The sequence below is a fragment of the Populus euphratica genome, unplaced genomic scaffold, assembly GCF_000495115.2.
Source record: "Populus euphratica unplaced genomic scaffold, PopEup_1.0 scaffold397.1, whole genome shotgun sequence".
NCBI classification, from domain to species: Eukaryota; Viridiplantae; Streptophyta; class Magnoliopsida; order Malpighiales; family Salicaceae; genus Populus; species Populus euphratica.
In genome coordinates this window covers 134,250-154,085 of record NW_011500284.1, presented here as the reverse complement: position 1 = coordinate 154,085, position 19,836 = coordinate 134,250, and the positions used below count along the sequence as shown (strand labels likewise).

The 19,836-nt window shown below is 34.1% G+C and overlaps 3 protein-coding genes across 5 annotated transcripts; 1 reads left to right on the top strand and 2 right to left on the bottom strand.

Moving 5' to 3' along the window:
* The first annotated feature begins 2,695 nt into the window (after nucleotides 1-2,695).
* On the top strand, nucleotides 2,696-6,216 carry LOC105113190 (probable pectinesterase/pectinesterase inhibitor 51). The gene is made up of 2 exons (XM_011009258.1): nucleotides 2,696-4,049; nucleotides 5,267-6,216. Exons 1-2 carry the CDS (start codon nucleotides 2,984-2,986, stop codon nucleotides 5,950-5,952), a joined length of 1,752 nt encoding a protein of 583 aa, XP_011007560.1. The 5' UTR covers nucleotides 2,696-2,983; the 3' UTR covers nucleotides 5,953-6,216.
* A 2,350-nt stretch (nucleotides 6,217-8,566) lies between these two features.
* Nucleotides 8,567-12,556, bottom strand: LOC105113189 (UDP-glucuronate:xylan alpha-glucuronosyltransferase 1-like). Of its 3 annotated transcripts, none has more exons than XM_011009255.1 (5): nucleotides 12,456-12,556; nucleotides 12,177-12,302; nucleotides 11,008-11,205; nucleotides 9,903-10,531; nucleotides 8,567-9,815 (listed from the first exon to the last, which is right to left on the bottom strand). In XM_011009255.1, the coding sequence occupies exons 2-5, from the start codon at nucleotides 12,227-12,229 to the stop codon at nucleotides 8,785-8,787; spliced, it is 1,911 nt and encodes a 636-aa protein (XP_011007557.1). In that variant the 5' UTR covers nucleotides 12,230-12,302; nucleotides 12,456-12,556; the 3' UTR covers nucleotides 8,567-8,784. The 3 variants fall into 3 exon arrangements, with proteins under 3 accessions (XP_011007557.1, XP_011007558.1, XP_011007559.1); XM_011009256.1 differs by having other exon boundaries at nucleotides 8,567-9,800; XM_011009257.1 differs by having other exon boundaries at nucleotides 9,903-10,513.
* Nucleotides 12,557-16,285: 3,729 nt separating this feature from the next.
* On the bottom strand, nucleotides 16,286-19,430 carry LOC105113188 (50S ribosomal protein L17, chloroplastic-like). The gene is made up of 6 exons (XM_011009253.1): nucleotides 19,259-19,430; nucleotides 19,095-19,149; nucleotides 18,705-18,755; nucleotides 18,272-18,363; nucleotides 18,110-18,187; nucleotides 16,286-16,791 (listed from the first exon to the last, which is right to left on the bottom strand). Exons 1-6 carry the CDS (start codon nucleotides 19,312-19,314, stop codon nucleotides 16,641-16,643), a joined length of 483 nt encoding a protein of 160 aa, XP_011007555.1. The 5' UTR covers nucleotides 19,315-19,430; the 3' UTR covers nucleotides 16,286-16,640.
* Between the last annotated feature and the right edge of the window lie 406 nt (nucleotides 19,431-19,836).

Genomic DNA, 19,836 nt, shown 5'->3' with positions numbered 1-19,836 from the left:
AAAGTTCAATATCAAATAATTTAATACAAAATTATGAGATTGAAAAAAAATTATTAAAAAAAAATGAGTTAACCCGGGTTAAGGAGATTGAAAAAAAATTATTAAAAAAAAAATGAGTAACCCGGGTTAATTAATTAACCTACCACTAGTAACATGAAATCAAGATATAAAAAAAAAGACTTAACAAAATAATAATAATCAAAGTTAAATAAAAAACAATAAATAAAAAGATGCAAGCTAAACCAGTTTAACCCACCTGAAAGAAAAATGAAAAAATCACATTCCTTAATGACTAATAATTTAATACTAAAATATGAAATTATTAAAAAAATTAATATCATAAAAAAATTGAGGGAGAAAACATGAGGCAATCATGATTATCTTAATTAACCTATTACCCGAGATATAAGATCGTGATAACTTAATTTTTTAAAAAAAGTTAAGAGCTTAATAATCAAATAATAATTAAAAAAAAAAAACAATTTTTAATAAAAGATTTTCTTTGTGAGCATGTATCATGCCACTAGAAAGTAGATGACGTGTTGCTCCCAACGTCATGGTAGAAGCATGAATTTAACTTTTATACGATCTCTTACATTACACGTGTTAGTAGAAGCATGAATTTAACTTTTATACGATTTTTTACATTACACGTGTTAGCAACTTTTTTAAATTATATTTTAAAATTTGAAATTACCACATCGCTTCTGACAAAATCTAAAAATAATAATGAAATTTGTAAAAAAAAAACAAAACTCTCTTACAAATAGTTTTGTTTTTTTTAACTGTAAAGTTAATTTTATCATTTTATTATTTTAAAAAGAAAAAAGACAGAGAAGCTCTTCTATGCAATTTTAGTTTTTGGTCTTCAAAATCATTACCATAACTCTGCTACTCATTTTTTAAAAGATAAAAGAGCCCTTCACCTAAATTTTTATTTTTGTTTTTAAAGATAAAATAGTCATTACACCAGATAAGAAAAAACATCTTTAAACCATTTTATTCTCTATTAATTTTATAATAACAAATGTATCCCATAAAAAAAATATATCTACCCCAATTATAGATAACCATATTTATAATATTCCAATCTATAATTTTTAGTCATTACACCCTATAAAAAAAAACATCTTCAAACCATTTTATTCTCTATTAATTTTATAACAACAAATGTATCCCATAAAAAAAAACAATATCTACCCCAATTGTAGATAACCATATTTATAGTATTCCGATCTATGATTTTTCATATCTCAAACCACTGTGAAAGCCTGAGCTCATTAATTTTATTTTATTTTTTAATGTAAAAATGTAATTGTAACTAGAGGCTCTAGCACCGGGCTTTAAAACGGGAAGGGAGAGGGACCCGCGAGGGATCAAATGGCTACGTATATGGTTCTGCTTGCCGGTCGCCAGCTGGGTCCCGTAACATCTGCAAGCCCAAGGCAGTTGGGCCCAACAATTTCTAAGAAAACGGGCCCATTTCTATGACAGAACAAGAGATCCGCCGAGAAGGAAAAATATAAAAATAAAACACAACACGAGAAGCGCCGAAATTAATGTTCTTAATTAATCTCTAGTTTAATTTTAAGGGCTTACCATATATAAGTTGTTTATATAATAATTCCAATAAATATTATTCGTTCTTATTTGAATACTAGATTTTATTCTTTCTTTTTACACTTAATCCAATAATAATTCTAATAAATATTATTCATTTCTATTTAAATACTACATTCTGTTTTAAATTGTGACAACTGTTAAAATTATATTTTATTTAAAAATATATTAAAATAATATTTTTTATTTTTTTTAAATTTTTTAAAAAATATAGTTTTAACCGCGTTTCCAAATAAATTTTTAATTTATAAAAAATAATAAAATAAAAGGGCTGAAGAGTGATAAATTTTACATTAAAATTAAACTCCCATCTATAAACAAATCCATTCCATAAATCCCTATCAAGTCAGTCTAACTAATATCAATAGCTTTTGACTTTAGGGTGTAGAATTTACTTTATGCATATATTTCAAACCTAACTTAGAATTTAACGCGAGACAAGTGATAGGTTAATAATTAAATGGGTTAATTTTAATTAATTTTAATTATTTTTTTATTTTATAAAATTTAAAAATCAATTTATTTTAATAATAAATTTTAAAAATAAAAAAAAATCAACAGTTTGGAGCAATTTTTTTCTAGATTGATCAAGTAACTGTCAACCTAACTCTTTAATTTGACCACACCATGTTATTTTTTTTTTATTTTTTTGTCGTTGAAAATCAAGCCCACCCCAGGCCTCGTAGCTCAGGTCTGCTTGTGGTAGGTTTGAAAATAGGGCTTTAGTGTCCAAAACAGTAATTTTGTACCCATAGCTTCCGTCCCCACAAAACTAATCCCGCCCGTTACCTTTATAGCTTTTGTTTTTGGGTAAAAATGGTGTTATATGAAATTTTAATTTTTTTACTTGTTTTTGGGCAAAAATTGTGTTCTATGAAATTTTAATTTTTTTTACGTTATTTTTTTAATATTTTTAAATTGCTATTAAAAATAAATTTTAAAAATTACTCTTATCTAAAATTTTTATTTTTAATATTAACATATAAAAATAGTAGTAAAATAATTAATTAAATACATTTTTAAACTAAAACTAATATAACTTATAAAAACCAACGAACCCTTATACCACCGAAAGCATCCAAAAAAATAACGGTAGGTTTGATCCACTTTCCTCTTCCATCACCTGTGACAAGACTCAGTAACCACTCCTTGGTGACGAGACTCGTAGTAACGCCCCCCTGGTCTCTGCCTTCCAACAGCCCACCGTCTCATCTCCCTGTCTCCAAAAGTTTAATGTCTAAAGAACCAGTGACCTTCTGATGTCGTGAACCCAAATGAAGAAACCAAAATCTTTAGAATCACAAACATCCATTGATTCAATCTTTGACCACTCCACTCCATCACTATAAATACCTTCGTTGCCATGACAACGTTAACAACAAAGCTAACATTAACCACAAATTATCCAAGAAAACCAAGAAACTTTCTTCACATTTTCATGGCTTCACTTCTCTCTTTCTCCCTCCTTTCTCTCTTCCTTTTCCTCTCCCTCTCCTCCTCCGCCACTTTAAAGATAAACCACCAACCCCCCACGAAACAAGAACAAAAACAAATATCAAAACCACCTTCATTTGCTACAACAACCCCACCTGGGATTCTCCAAGCTTGTAAAGCCACTAGATTACAGGACACTTGTGTCTCTTCTTTGTCTAACGCTAATGTCCCTCAAAATCCAACCCCACTTCAAATCATCCAATCAGCAATCTCTGTTTCCGACACTAACCTCAAAACTGCCCAATCAATGGTCAAGTCTATCCTAGAGTCGTCCGCAGGGAATATAGACCGCACAGCAGCCGCAAAAAACTGCATGGAGGTGTTAAACAATTCACAGTACCGTATAACAAGATCAGCGGGTGATGCTTTGCCACGTGGAAAGATAAAGGACGCTAGAGCTTGGATGAGTGCTGCGTTGTTGTACCAATACGATTGTTCCAACGCATTGAAGTACGCGAATGACACGTCTCTCACCAACCAGACGATGTCGTTTTTGGACACCTTGATGAGTTTCTCCAGTAATGCTCTGAGCATGATCGTCTCTTACGATGCTTATGGCAATGACACCAAGTCGTGGGGCCCACCAAAAACAGAACGGGACGGGGTTTGGGAACTCGGGTCTGGTGGGGATTTAGGTTCAGAGTTGAGGGGTGGGATTCCGTCCAATTTAACGCCGGATGTGACGGTATGTAAGAACGGTAGTGATAACGGGTGCTATAAAACGGTGCAGGAGGCGGTCAATACGGCACCGGATAATGAGTGGGGACGTAGGTACGTGATATCTATCAGGGAGGGGGTTTATGACGAGATTGTTAGAGTGCCGTTAGAGAAAAAGAATGTAGTGTTTTTAGGGGATGGGATGGGCAAAACAGTAATTACAGGGTCGTTATCTGCGGGCCAGCCTGGGATTTCCACCTACAACTCAGCGACAGTTGGTAAGTTTTTTTTTATAAAAAAACTCTTGTTATTTTAATTAAATTTTGTCCTTGATCTTTGCTTTTCTGGAAATGTTGAAGGTCGTGGTGGGCCCCTTGACTTAGCTGGATGCTGACTCCTCACGGCAAATGTGATGGCATTTGGATGCGATGACATATGGCATGCTGAGTCAGCATTCACTTGTAGTCAAGCACTCGGGAACACTTAATTTTTACCTGTTGTGAATTGGCTCGGGTGTAAAAAAAGAAGGAATTATGCAGCTATGAAGTGCACGGCCCAATTGTCAAGCCGTCGTCTTTAAAATGATTTCCCTTCCTTTCACGTCAAATGTCGCATAGCATAGTTTTCAGATTCTAGCCGAGGACTAACATAAACATGGACTTGGATTATTAGATTATCGGATCAATCCATGAATTATCGAGCTGAACTTGGTCTCCATTGTTTGGCTTGGCATACAGGCTTGTATTTGAGATTGAGAGGAAGAAGGTAACTTTTTATTTATTTCTAAATTTCGCAACTTTCTCACCAAGGGGAAGTAGTTTCACGTTTTGATGGAAAAGTATTTGATTGGAGAACAGTAAATCATTTAGTGATTGATTTGTAATATTTGATGATAGAGGTCTATTTGATATATGAGCCGAGCTGACCTTTTGTATTATTCTATCACGTGGTCTGCGTCCCTTATGTTGGCATTGCTCTCAACTCATTGTGAAAGTAGGAAGGTACTTCGAAGCTTGAATTCAAGCCAAGCACATGGTTTGCCTACCACTACTGTGGCTACAGGTCCTGGAAAACCATGAGTTGCAAGTTTAGGTTTTGAGACAATCATTCTGATCCGAAATGAAAACAAAAATTTTCAAGGGTGCACAGCAGATTATGTTCTAGCCATCTTGTTAGGATAAGTTTGATTTCTTGTAATTTGATTTTTGCTGGTATGATAAACAGCGTCTTGGTTGCAAGTCCTGCTTGTCCAATTTGTGGAAATGATCACGAGGGGAGCTTGGTAGTCATTAGCATATTCATTCTTCAATCCATAAAGCCATGAGTAGTTCTACATGGATTTGTTAGTTGCTATCAGTGGAAGGTCCCCTCCTAAGCACAATAACTTCGCTGATGTGCCTATCAAATAATTTTGATTTTTTTTAGAAGGGAAAATGGTGGTTTTTGGGGATAAAATTTCTCACCTTGTTTTGACAAGTTCTATTAACTGATGCAGGAGTTCTTGGTGATGGATTTATGGCCAGAGGAATAACAATCCAGAACACAGCAGGAGCCCCCACCCACCAAGCAGTTGCTTTCAGATTAGATGGTGATCTGTCCGTTATAGAGAACTGTGAATTCCTAGGCAATCAAGACACTTTATATGCTCATTCGCTTCGCCAATTTTACAAATCATGCCGCATTGAAGGAAATGTGGACTTCATCTTTGGAAACTCAGCTGCAATATTTCAAGATTGCCAGATATTAGTACGTCCAAGGCAAGAAAATCCAGAAAAAGGTGAAACTAATACTGTCACAGCGCATGGCAGGACAGACCCTGCCCAATCAACAGGTTTCGTCTTTCAAAATTGTCTGATCAATGGAACTGAGGAATATTTGGCACTATATAGAAGCAACCCTAGCGTGCACAAGAATTTCTTGGGAAGGCCATGGAAGGAATACTCTAGGACTGTTTTTATACGCTGTAACTTGGAAGATCTTGTAACACCACAAGGATGGTTGCCATGGAGTGGAGGTTTTGCACTTGAAACACTTTACTATGGAGAATTTGAGAATTCTGGACCAGGATCTAATTCGTCTCAGAGAGTAACATGGAGTAGTCAGATTCCTGCACAGCATGTAGATGCATATTCAGTGCAGAATTTCATTCAAGGAGACGAGTGGATTCCAACGTCTTCTTGATCGTTTTGTCTGGTTAGCTACAATAATAACAATGCCATCTGCGGAGTGTTGTTAGCCGAACCTTTAGTATTAGACACAATTTGGTGGGGATGAATCCCTGTCATTACAAAATTCGTGAAATGGCGACAACATTTCCCATTTGAAGTCAGTAACTTATCCCACCAGCAATTCTTTGTAGAAACCAGTTCTCCACTGGCTAATTCCTCCTGTTTGTCCACCATGTTTATGTATTTCCTTTCTAGTTAAATATGAACCCTTGGCAAACGGATAATCTCATATACTCTAATGTTCTTGATCGAGTAGTGGAACCGGGTGCATATTACTGGGCTAAATTACTCAAAATTAACCCGAATTTCGAGTCCAAAGGAACTTAGTTTATTGGGTGGATCCATGGTTTCTTGCGTGAACAAGATCCAGTCAAGATCAGTCATGAAAAAGGGCAAAAAAGAAAGCGTGCATCAGAAACCTTGTGAGATGATTGTTTTCCATGCTGTATTGGGACTATGATACAACATGCGGGTTCTCTTTACTTGCCGGTAAAGGATGCTCTCCATGATCGATTACTTTGCAAAACTAACAAAATACGAAAAGAGGTGACCTGAATTAATAGTTTAAGCCAGTGGCGGAGTTACATAGAGGAAAGGGGGGAAATTGCCCCTTAATCTTTTTTTTTTCAACATAATTTTTTATATTAAAATATTAATATAATAGTTTTATAAGGTTAATTTTATTCATTAGCTAATAAATTAATTTAAGCTCTTTTTTTAACAAAATATTGTCTATATCTCTCTCATTTTTGCAAAATTTCTTTTTAAATATTAAGTTATTAATTAGTTAAATAAGTAACATTTTATACTTTATGTTTTAGAAAAGTTTCCTTAATTTTTTTATTTCTTTTATTATTTAATTTTAGTTTTATTTTTTTATAATTAGTTATTGAAAATGTTAGGATTTATAATAATTTATAGGTTTGCTAAATTAATATCTTATAATGTAAGTTTTAGATGAAAGTTTATGATAATCTTTTTAAATTATAATTTTAGATGCAATATATTATATGTTAGTATAGAATTGTTGTCAAGAACTTCTCTGATTCTTGGATGATTTAGAAATAGATAAATAAAGTTTGTTATATGTATTGAGAAGTATATTGTTAATGAAATTATAAATAAAATTATTATGAAGTAGTTTTAAAATATAAAATCTTGAAGAGAATAATTATAATATAAGTTTTTTTATTTTAAATTACTATTAAATTAATTTTGCTTGACTTGAGTTGGTACATATATTTTAAATTAATTTTTTTTATATAATACATATCTATATAATATATAATATTAAATATTTATTAATAATTTAGCTTTTTATTTAAAAAATCCTTAGACTCTGGTTTAATCACTTTTATTTCTGAAATATTGGGTACATCTAAGTGAAATAAATGTAAAGCCAGCCATTGATTAAATTTGGATATTTGTTGATGAGGAATAATAAATTCTTACTTAACTTCTCTTACATTCTGTTTATTCTGTTTATTGATAGAACAAAAATGATGTTTAATAACTTAGGTTTTTCCCGCATGATGCTTTCATGTGAGCATGTATCTGGACAACTTCTGTCTATTGCTATATTTGTCCTCATTGTACTGACAAAAGAACTACGAAACCCCATCAAGGAACAGTTTTCTATATGTCATTTTCAGATCATATGAGCATGTACGCCACAGGAACGATTCCAGGTGGAATAGGGTTAAGCCCATGTTTCAGTCGCTGTCACATGATGCAGAAAGTTTATCAGTTTCTTAATTGTGATGGAAGAACAAACGGTCCTCGTATGCCACACCGTTCTTTACATTTATGTCAATACTTCTGCTATACAACATATGCAGCTAAAATCACTCGCCTAAGCTTTAGGATATGGCAAGTGCAATAACTATCTCATGCTTGAAGTTGGTCTGCGCATGCTTTCCACTCTGTACCTCATCTTCCCCTTATAGGAAATGGACTCCTTGGTGTCTACTTTACTCTCCATTACTGAATCTTATTGTGGCACTCCACTCTGGCATTCACTTGCTCGAACACGCTCCTATCCTCCCACCTCCATAACTCTTTCCTGTCACTTGCCTATTTCTTCTTCTTTACTCTACCATTTGTAGGTCTGGTTCCCATTTGTATTGTAAGCTTACACGAATGCATAAAGTGTGCTATAACCACCACATATGAAAATCAACACCCTCTAGTCAAGCTGTGCTGTAGTGGGTCTCAGCTGTGATCTGCTAGATATGAAAACCTCATGCTCTCTAGTGTCAATTGATCTTATGAGGTAAGATAGAATTATCCCATACTATCATCAGCCCAAGTTGACGCCGCACTGCGTTAGTGCACTTATTAACAGATTTCACAATATTCATAGATCACATATGGCATGCGGCCTCCTTTGTCTCAATTATTTTCACACCAGAGGCTGCAGACATGTGACTCCAGTAGTCTAGAAGATTTGGAGAGGGAAAAAAAATTTAAGAGGCATCACTCCATCAGGCTCTGTAATGGCCTATAGAATCACTTGAAAGCATGGAGAGTAATTGCAAGTCTGGTTTCTGTGAATAAAACAGGATGAGTAATGGAATTATGAGAAAATTGCACTAGTATGAAGAACAAAAATCAAATTACTCTCTCGAATCTGTTTATAACTCAGGCTACAGAAACATCAAATGGATGTTCTATCTCGAACAGAACACAGAGTGGTCTAGAAATTTATGCTTTGAAAAGGGAGAGGGGTAATTCGTTCATACTAAAGAGGCATATGAATATGGTGAGACTAATGAGAAATGATAATTCACAGGCCAGAAAGAGATGCTGTGCTAATAGCTGGTGGTGATGGATTAAGAAATTCATCATCAGTCCAATTCGTCTCGCCCCAGTGTTTTAACATACTCTTCCAGTTGCAGACATTGTCAATACATTTCTTTAAGCGACGGTCTTGAACTTTGATTTTCCAATGACCATCTGTGTAGTTTGCCTTCTCAGCTTCTCTTCGATCATATTCTAGTTGTGCCTTTTGCTTCGATTTCAAGGAACAAAACTGATGCAACTGCTCAGGCATTGCATCATATACTCTCCACCACTTTTCATGAGCAATATCACTTGCAAACTCTTGAAATATGTCCACATTCCAGTTGCAATCGTAGTCTCGGAAGCACAACCATGGCTTTACACCAAGATAGTGAAGGACATAGAGAATTGGAGGCTCGGCTCCGAAAAGGCTAGTTTTCTTTTGCTTTACCTCTTCCTCATCACCAATCCAGAAATGTTTTAAGAAGTTCATGTGTTTTGGAATACGATGCCACCATGTAAAGATCTCATTCAGATAGCCTTGATCTCCACCATTATAGGATTCGATCTCGTTAATATGTTCCATCAATAGATTGAATGTGCAATTTGAAGGCTCAATGACCATCACACCCGAGTTAAAAAGAGTAGCATTGTTCCCTGTTGCTGATATTTCTGGCATGCCAAATAAGAAATCGATGTTCCTAAGTATAAGTAAATCAGCATCGATGAAAATGATCTTGTCATAGTCTGTCTGCTGCCATAACCGGAACTTGCTATAATTCCATTCATTGTAGGCATCCTTCTCAGCTTTTGGGTTCCGTATTCTTTGAATTGTCCTGATTTTCCATCCAGCTGCCTCAAGTCCACTTCTGTGGTAAACACTGATAGTTTCGTCAACAAGTATGACAAGGTCTCGAGTTGAGCCTGACAATCGAATGCTTTGTGCTGCAGCAATGGCTCCACAGACGTAAACATGAGCAGAATGGAGAATCGTTACATATGCTTCTCGATGTGGATTCCCTGAATAAACCCGTTCTGCTTTAAAGGAGTATCAGAATTCTGTCTGCCACAAGTGTATTACATTCGAAAGGAAAAATGTTGTTGAAATTGGATATAACTAACCTTTGTCTCCGAGAGGAAGTGAAAGTTCACAAGAGCCAGCTGGGAGCTGGAGTTTGTCTCTCAAAATGTTCACATCAGGCTTGTATAACCAAACATTCCCATCTCGTACAACAAGTTCCTTGCAAGTGAAGAGGTTCGGTATGGGAAAGCGTGCGGTGATAAAGAGCAAATGGACTGGATAAAACCCTCTGGCAGAGGCTGCAAGACTAGCTGCTGCTAGCTGCAAGTGCAACCGAGCAACATCTCTCGACCAGTTCCACTCATTTCTGCAAGGAAGCTTCACAGCGATGAGGTCAAGTCGTTTTCTAGGAGTCTCAGGTTTCGGTAGAGATGGGCAAACTGGAACTTCTTTTTCTTGTTCCTCATCAATCCATTCTGGATATAATGAATCCCAGGTCATGTTCTTGTCAGCATAGTCTAGTTGAAGAGCAACGTGTGTAGCGTCAGGCATAAGGTGCTTCCAATAACTGATTTCACTGTTATTGAAGTTTAGAAGACCAATTCCCTGATAGTCATTCTTTTCACCAAGCTTCTCAATGACTTTCATCACATCATCCCAGTTCACATCTAAATCTGATACATATCTAGGATCCAATCCCCCCCAAATCCATCTGTTCACAAAATTTTGTCTGCGATAAATAACAAAATTTCAGCTTCTTTTAGATCTGATTCAGGCTGCTTTCATGAATAAACATTTCTCCGATTGACACTTCTTGTTGCAACTGGGGCATATGCATAATTGGTCAACTGTTTTGGAATAGTCAATATCCAAAAAGCTTTCCAGGATCAAACATGTTAGAAATTTAAGAAACAGATGTTTCCTCAATCCCCCGATTATAAAAGAATTTACTATTCACATTAACACATTGGTGCATGGGATCGGACTAGAACACACTTCTACGAAGGATGTCTGGTTCAGACAACAGAATCTTAATGATTTTTTCTATTACCACTGAAACTAACTTAAATGTTGAAAGGACCGGTCACCAACCGCACAGCGTGAGGTAAGTGTTCGAACCACACATTTCCAATATGAAAACAGCAGTAAGCTTTATGGAAAACCTAAGAGTCAAAAGAGCAGGTGAAAAGGCATGGTGAAATGTACCTTGAACCTGAGTGAGATAGTTGATCAACATCTGGAGAGTATAAGAGAGATACCACAGTGCCACCGATAATGACCACAAGGACTAATTTGATAAGTGGAAACTTGAAACAAGAACTTCTATCTTGGACGGGGATGTTGAAGGGCTTTTGAACACCTTTAACTTTATATCTTGTTAACCTTCTTCTGTATAAATCTTCACTGTTCGAGCAGAAATAAATTTGCAAACAAATATTACAATTGAAAAAAAGAAAGAAGAGGCGGAATAAGCAAACAGGAAAACTGCATGAAAAGTACTAATGAACATAAAAAATGATCTGATTGTCCATGGAAATGCACTAAATGCAGTTGCAAACAATATATTTATCTCGAGAATGTATAACTATCTTTTCCTTATCAGTTGGTCATCTGTATTTTCTTGATTAGCTATAAAAAAAATCTCATTGCAATCTAGCAAACTTTCCCTTAAATCAGTCAATCTAATCTCATCATAATTATGGAGATCACACAGAATTGCATTAACATGTTCCTTATTGATTATTTCCTTCTTGCTTTTACTTCACAGTCATATAAATACAAAGACACCAATCCAGGGCCTAGCCTCACAATTACTATATCGAAAGAGCTGTTGCTATATTTATATAAAACATTTTCCCTCTGGGAATTTTCTCTTTCGAGCGACTTGCATTGAAAGAAAATCACAAGTTTCATACATTGTTGGATTCGGTTAGAAGCAATATCTTCAACCACTACTTTGATTCATCAGAAAAGCACTTTAGAATTGAGCTTGAGATGCCTGAAGTTGAGAATCTGTAAAACTGGGCTCCAAGACTAGTTGAAGCAGACCTAGTTCATGCGAACTAAACCAATCACATTACAAAGTCCATTGCATTGACGAATTACAACAGCAGAGTCCACAGAATCCATCAACCGTAATTTTTTCAGAATACGAATGACTATGTAAATATATTGCAGTACTTGTGGAGACAATCAAGAGTTAATCATGCAAACAAGATCAAGAAGCAGATATTTGAAAACTTTCCGTGACAAATAATGCATGCTGATTGATGAAAGTATGCACCTAGGTCTGTAGAATTAAAAAAAAAATAAACTAGTAAGAAAGTAAATTTAAGCAGCATAAACTAATCCAAAGAAACCAGGTAGTAACTTACAATGATGCAGATAGCCTATGCCTAGGCTCAACCGAACCCGGTGCACCACCCATTGCTCAACTTATTCCTATATGTAAGCAAAAGGAGAGTATTGTACCATATGATAGTTAATGATCGAGCGAAAGCCTGCAAGAATCATGGAGACAGCCTTAAGCTTCAAGAAGCAACCAGGCAAATAACAAGCCAGAAATTAAGGAGTTAAAAAAAGAAGGAAAAAAGACGATCAAAAAACATTTTCATGAAGTTCTATATCAATGGGGGGATTGGTGAAGCAAAAACCTTAGGTTGTGATGATGGTATTTCCTAGCCTTTTTAGAAATAGAAAGATGGTGGGGGTTCCATAATGAAAGACAGGTTGAGAGCAAACGAGAGGAAGGAGTAGCAGTCAATATAGACAGAGCTAACGTCCATTTGAATTTTCCTTCCTTCAATCACTATTAGGCAGCTGGCTTAATTGAGTTTTTCATTTTCATTTTCAATTTTTTTCACCAAATTTATTATCATTTCTTTATTTCCCCCCTAAATACTCAAAACCTTATATATATAAGATTAAAAACGAAACTTGATATATAAGATTAAAAATTATTTAGTTATAAAAAAAGACTTCTCTATTATGCTTAAAAAATAATTAAAATTCAGGGTCAAAGAAAGCTCTTTAAGTATTTAAACTCGGATGTATTATTTTTTGTTCCTAATACAAAAGTTATAAATAATCAATTGTTTAAGTAACTAATCATAAACTTCTGGTTGGTGTTTGACACAGAAACTATGAAAGAAGAACGATTTCATCATTTTGGAAGTACTTTGTTGCTAGATTACGTTAATGAAAACAAATTGGTTTAGTTAACGATGGATTTGAACAAGTTGGAAACCGTCTGCTAGTGCATTAGCTTCTGTTTCTGGGTATTTCCTAAGAATATATTTGCCTTGAAAACATTAAATTTATAGGTTCTTTTTTAGTGTTTTTCAATAATTTTAATATGATAGTGTTGAAAATAAAAAAAAAATTAATATATTTTTAAATAAAAAACACGTTTGAAAAACGTCTTACAATTCACCGAATACACATCAAAAACGATCAAATGTCCCATCTCACTTACCAAAACAGGGGGTGGGGGTGGACATTGGTGCTGCTTTTTCTTCGTGATTGTCAGTAAAACATACTGATTAACAGCAGTAAAATTGATTGTTAACCCAATTGGCTAAATCTATTTGTCCTCTCTCAATCATTGCAAAACCATGATACAGGTTTCCGCACCTCAATAAATTGTCTTACTTACGAAGTAGCATAGGAAGGCAGCAAATGATAAAGGTTTAGGAGTGCTTTCAAAAACTATCCTCACAAAAAAAATGTTTAAAATCTGATCAAAACCTTGTGATATATGGAGGGTGGCTGAAACACAGTTGCATGATTCTGAAGAGTTCTTAGTTTTTTTTTTATGTATGTGTATGTGTGTGTGTGTGTGTGTGTGTGTATATTCCCAGAAAAGAGAAAAATATAGATTTTATCGTCTTTTTGTAACGCGAATTATAAATAATTTGATTAGACATTTTGTAGTTATATGCACAAACAAGTAATGGCATTGGCTTGGCTGGAGATCTCTACTTTACAGCCTCCCCTCCCCCTTCTGATCAGTCTTTATATCCAAGCAACGAGATCCACCGCATAAACCCAGTTTTTAAGTGACAATGGAATGTTTCAAAAAGGCCTAATGAGGCATGATTATACTATAATCCTGACAGTAACTTGTAATATTAAGTTTAAAGTTTCAGCTAGATCTCGCCCGACCAAGAAGGTGGAACTTCTTTGTAGGATGGAATCCTTGCACCTATAGCTTATACGTATCTCTCTGTTACTCCAATATCCCTAGCTCCATGCGTTAATTATATATATATATATATATATATGCATTACGTAACAAAACTGGAATGGATGAATGTTTGAAGGGGACTGTCTGTGTACGTGAATTGCATTGGAAGTTAAGCAACCCAACAGGCACCATTAATGTAGATGGCTTGCCTGCCTAATTCATCTTGATTTTTGTATGGTCTATATATGAGAAGTAATTAATCCCTTGATTTTTGGGACGCTACTCGTCTTGGAAAGTTGCCAATGACCTAATAAGAATATAGAGCAACTAACATCTGATCAGTACTACCCTATTTCAATGGCCATGGCTCTACTTGATTAATTTACCTCCACACCGAGTTGACACAGAAAATTATGTACAAAGCCAAAGGGAAAGAACACTTGCCAATCTCTTGCAAGGTGGTGGTCGTTACTGCCCACCAATAGAAAATAACTAGAATATTGGTAGCAGCTTAGAGGATTTTTTAATTGTGTTATTAAATTCAAGATTAATTTTGAAATATTCCAACTCAGTTCTTCATTTAAATTAAGTTTTTAATTAAATTTGATAGGAACTAGCTATTTAATAATACTATTTGTCCTTATATTAAAATAAAAAATCGATAGAAATAATTTTTTTAAAAAAACTATAACAAAAATTCAGAAAAAAAGAAAAAGAAGCCTTGGATTACACAAACTTCATGAAAATAAAACAAAATAAAGAATGTGTTTTGCGAGAAAAGAGCTATAAAACATTTCCCAGATGTTGCGGAGTGATTTCCCTCCCTCGCATGTATTAGTTTATGTTAGTAATAATGTTCAAAGACTGAAAAAGGCTTTTTGTGACAACGAACTTCAAAAGGTAGACGAAAAACTTTTGGAATTTGTGATTAAATAATCTTTTGAAAAGGATAATTGAACTGGAAAGCAGTTAAAAAGGAGGGGAGGGGCCAAGCTTTCCACTCCTCGTGCGGCCCTTTCCCTGATTTTTACTCTTTGTTTGGACTGCAAAACCTTGCTTTTAATTCAATTCTCTTCAGGTTGGTGCGTGGGGCGGCGGCGGTTGCAGATGTGGCCCTTCCTCGGATTGTTGACTGTTGACTTGCTAAGCATGCCTTTTTAACTGGTGCTGGTCAACACTCCGAACTGTTGTCTTAAACTGAAGCCCTTCGTTCTCTCACATATTAACGTGGGTTCCAATATTTTTTTTTTTAAATTAGATTGAAAAATATAGGATAAAAAAGTTTAAAAAAGGTAAAATAAATTACGATTTTAAATTTTATAAAGAGCAATATATTTTGGTCCAATCTTTTTTTGGTTTATTAATGATTATTTTTTTGGTTGTCAAGAATTTATTTTTGATATTAAATTCCATTCCTCTGAAAAAGACTTATTAAATTCTAGTATAGAGTAAAAAATAATTATTAATAATGATTTTAACTACCAAAATAATTGATATTAGTTTCAATTAATTTATTTTGACAAACAGAGTTTTACCTAAACAAATATTTTTTTCTTCTCTTTGCTCAAGAAGGTGTATCTAACCGGGATAATATTTTCATGTTCATGTTGATTTTGATTTTTTAAGTTGTTTTTGGATTTTTCAAGGTCAATGGTAAATTTATTAAAATGTTTAGGATGTTTTTTTATGTGTTCTGATTTAGCAAAATAAAAATACCAAGGCCCTATTTTTTATGATGAAAGCAGACAATATATCTACTAAAATAAAAATTAAGGTGGACAAATTTGTTTTCATTCCTCTTAAGATGTTAAATTCTTAAAAGAAAGTTAGGCGTGTGTTGGTTAAGCTAGAAAACCCATGCATCTGGGATAGTTTTCCTCTTAATGCTCAGGCACGTTGAGCCACCAAGTCCACACATAATTAATAAAGTAAATCTTTTTAATATTTTTTTCTATTTTATATTTGCCTTAAAAAAATTAATAAAGTAAATCATTGAATTGAACTCATATTAGCAAGTTTAATTGGCAACATCCAAGCTATTATTTCTTAAAAAATATAATTTTATCATTTATTATCAATAATATTTTTTTTATTTAGCTCAAAACTAAAATAATATAATTTCACTTTTGTTATCACTTACCTACTTTTACACATAAGTTTGGATTATGTGTTTCCATCTTAAAATTAAATAAAATCCTCATTCAATTCATGATTAATTTTTTTTTTAGTTAATTTTTTTTTTCCCGCTTCACCCAGCGGATAGTGAAAATACTAGAGCAAGATCTACATGTCATGGCATTGAAACGGAAATCAAACAAGGTCAGAGTAAGTTCAACATAATCAAAATATCCGACTCTAAATTCTTGCACAATGACATTACCCTGATACATGTTCTACAATAAACCTTCAATTTGTACAGCAAAAATCACCCTTCTATAATAGCAAGAAAAGGACAATCATTTTGATCCATATTGGGACCTTCTTATCTATGTTCTCCCAAGATCTGGGGCAATAAACAGTGAGAGGTAAAATGATGCTGCATTCATATAATTCAGGTATCAAACTGTTAATAGCACAGCATGAGAAGGAGGTATTGAAGGCTAACAGTTTAGCAGAAACACAACACTGCAAGCAAAGGCTAATGATTTTTGTATCATATCTCTGGATCAGAGCTTTTTTCTTCTTTAGGGGGTGCAAACTGCCTGGTAAGCCGTGATCTTGTCCAGGGATCCAAAGGAGCTCTCTGTGGTGGTTGAGGGGTTGGTGGTTTGGACTGTCTAAGCTCATTTTCTCTGTCAATAAACCTGTCCAGATATAAAAATATAAGAATAAACTAGTAGGCGACCCTCAACAAACTCTTGGGAAAAAATCAACACCAATTAATGATATCATTTCTAAAAACACCAGATGTTGGCTTTGGAGACATTGCTTACTTCACGACCTTAAAGATTACACAACAGCTTTTTAACTCCCTTTGAAAGATTTGAAAGTGAAAGGCATCGTCCTCAATATACTTCGATATTAGTTTATTCTGATGCAAGAAGTATACTCGAGTGCATTTGGCAATCCATTTTGTCTGGGAAAAGCTTGTTGATTATTTACACCAGTTGTTGTATGCCAGCTTTGCCCATTTTTATGGAGAACGTATACGTCAACCAATAAACATAACCTTCTAGAAAGGACAATTTAACAATCTAATGAGTAGAAAATTTCAAATTTCATTTTTTCAATGATAGCATGATTAGCAATTCTTACTAAGACTTGAAATTTACTGCTGAACAAAACACCTCCCAGGTGCCTATCACACATTTATTTCTAAGGTGACACAGAAAAACTTCAGCTTTGGGCACAGATAAACTAATAATTAGTTCCATTCTCTTATTTCATTTACTTGTATAGATATGGAAATTTTGCTGATGACATTATTGACCCAAATTGCAGAATGGAGAATAAAGGGATCTTCTGCATGAGGAAATATAAAACCAAGGCAATCAGAATAAAAAGCCCTCCAGTTCCCTTTTAATTTTTGGACAGAGAAACAGTGCACAGACCCTCTAGCAGTACTCTATAGGGATGTCAGTAACAAAATCCTATCCTTGCAGTTCTTTAAAACTTTAATGCTATTAACATTCATGTTACTTCCAGAACTAGCATCAACAGGTTCCCTTTTGATATTACAATTACCATTACCATTAGCTTTTGCATTTTGACTTTTAATTCAAGTAATGGACTCCAATAGTAAACCAACTCCACATAAGCTGCAGAGATGAACACAATAGTTGTCAGACAGCTGGAAAGTTGTAATCTATATTTTACCGAGAAGAAAGTACATGAACTTCAACTGAAAGTAATATTAGGTTTCCCCTACACGTATTCATACAAGCGTTTAAACCAATTTTATTTGATTTCAGTAATCCCTTGGTTTCATATGGAGGGTGTTCCTTACAAAAAATAAAATAAAATTCAGACCATTCATTCCCTAGAATTCTTTGTAATAAAACAATAACTTTCATCACAGTTTATCCAATTGGAGAGTGCAGCAGTTGTGCAAAATGAGTGGAAACAAAAATAACAAGTCTTCATGTGATAAAAACAGTTTAGAATTGGCAATAAAGGTCTTACTCAATGTAGGCCATTGGTGCAGCATCACCAACTCTTATGCGAGTTCGAAGCATCCTTGTGTAACCACCTGCTCTGTCCCTGAAACATCAATACATACCATAAGCCCTTCCATTAAAATAATACAGATAGAACTTAGATGAATAATAACATCTAAAAAATTACTTGTAACGGTAAGCCATTTCAGAAAACAGCTTGTGAATGACATCATCCCCTCTCACAAATGCCGCAGCACGCCTTGCAGCACAAAGGGACCCCTGTATTTTTCATGAAATACAATAAGTAATGATAGACAGGGGGAAAGTGATCAGAAGAGACAGGTTTATAGATTAAAAGCTCATTCTCTTTTGCACTGACTGATACCAATCAAAAAGTTCCTTTTTACTAGAATTCAGTTTTTCTGTTCCAATTACATCAAAAGAACAATCTACATATTCATGCAACCTCATAACAAGCAATGACAAGAAGACAGCAAATTGCAAGTGATGGTGTTCATGTTAACAATGTCATCAATAATGTTGATTATTCTATCCCTTTCACGTGCTCAATTACTACTGACCATAAACAAGCTGATTCATATAACCAAGTTATTACACACCTCTTTCCCAAGCTGTACCATATTATCTGCAAGACGTCGAATCTCTTTTGCCTGCAAAATCATAAATAAAAATGGAAATCCTATCACCATCATTACCAAACAATTTCTTTCATCGCCCTCAATTTGCATCATTCACCACCAAAAATCCACTCAAAGCAGCAAACTTTTTGTACAAAACAAAAAATCAGCTAAACCCAGATATTCTGAACATCATTACTCAATGTTTCAACCAACTTCCTCATAAATCAAACAAAAATGAAAAACCAATGGATTCTTCAATCTCAAATCGTCAAAATAACAAAAAAAATTAAATCTTCTTGCCGATATAACATCCAGGTATATAAACCCTACAAAAACCCTATAGATGAAGAGTTATTAAAAAAATCCAACCTTTGCAACAGTGGTTTCAATTCTCTCATGTTTGATCAACTGGGACACCATAGTTCTGCAAATTAATAAAAACATCATAAATAACGATTTTGACCGGATTAATACAAAATTAGAAGCAAACATTTTTTAAGAAAAATAAAATAGAGAGAAAAGAAATGAAGAACCTGAGCATGGACATACGATGACCAGTGGGTCGATTTAGCTTTCTGAATTTCGTCATTTCCTAGAGAGAGTGGGAAAATCTCAGTTCTGGGGAGGGAAATGATAAACCCTACCAGCAGGTCTTAACTTAAGTCTGCAACAGCAATGCAAGCAGCAGAGAAGAAGGGAAAGTTTCACTGGTGAAGTGTTGATGGGCTTTTTTAAATTGGACTACACTAGTCCAAAATAGAGTGTTGCTGGGTTGGACTATTTTTTTAAGAATTAAAATCTAAAGCAAGACATCAAAAATAATTTTAAATTAATTCTCTAATATTCCTATGGATTTAAACTAGCTAATAGCATATTTTTTATATTATTTTTAAAGTATTTTTTATTGAAATATTTTGAAATAATATATATTTTTTATTTTTTAAAATTTATTTTTGAAAGAAACATATTAAAACAATGTAAAAATACAAGAAAAAATTAAAAAAAATTATTTTTTTACAAAATAATTTTCCAACTACAAAAATAAACAATATCTTAAAACACTATTACATTAATTAAACATGTTTAAAAATTAAAATGGTATTTAAGAATA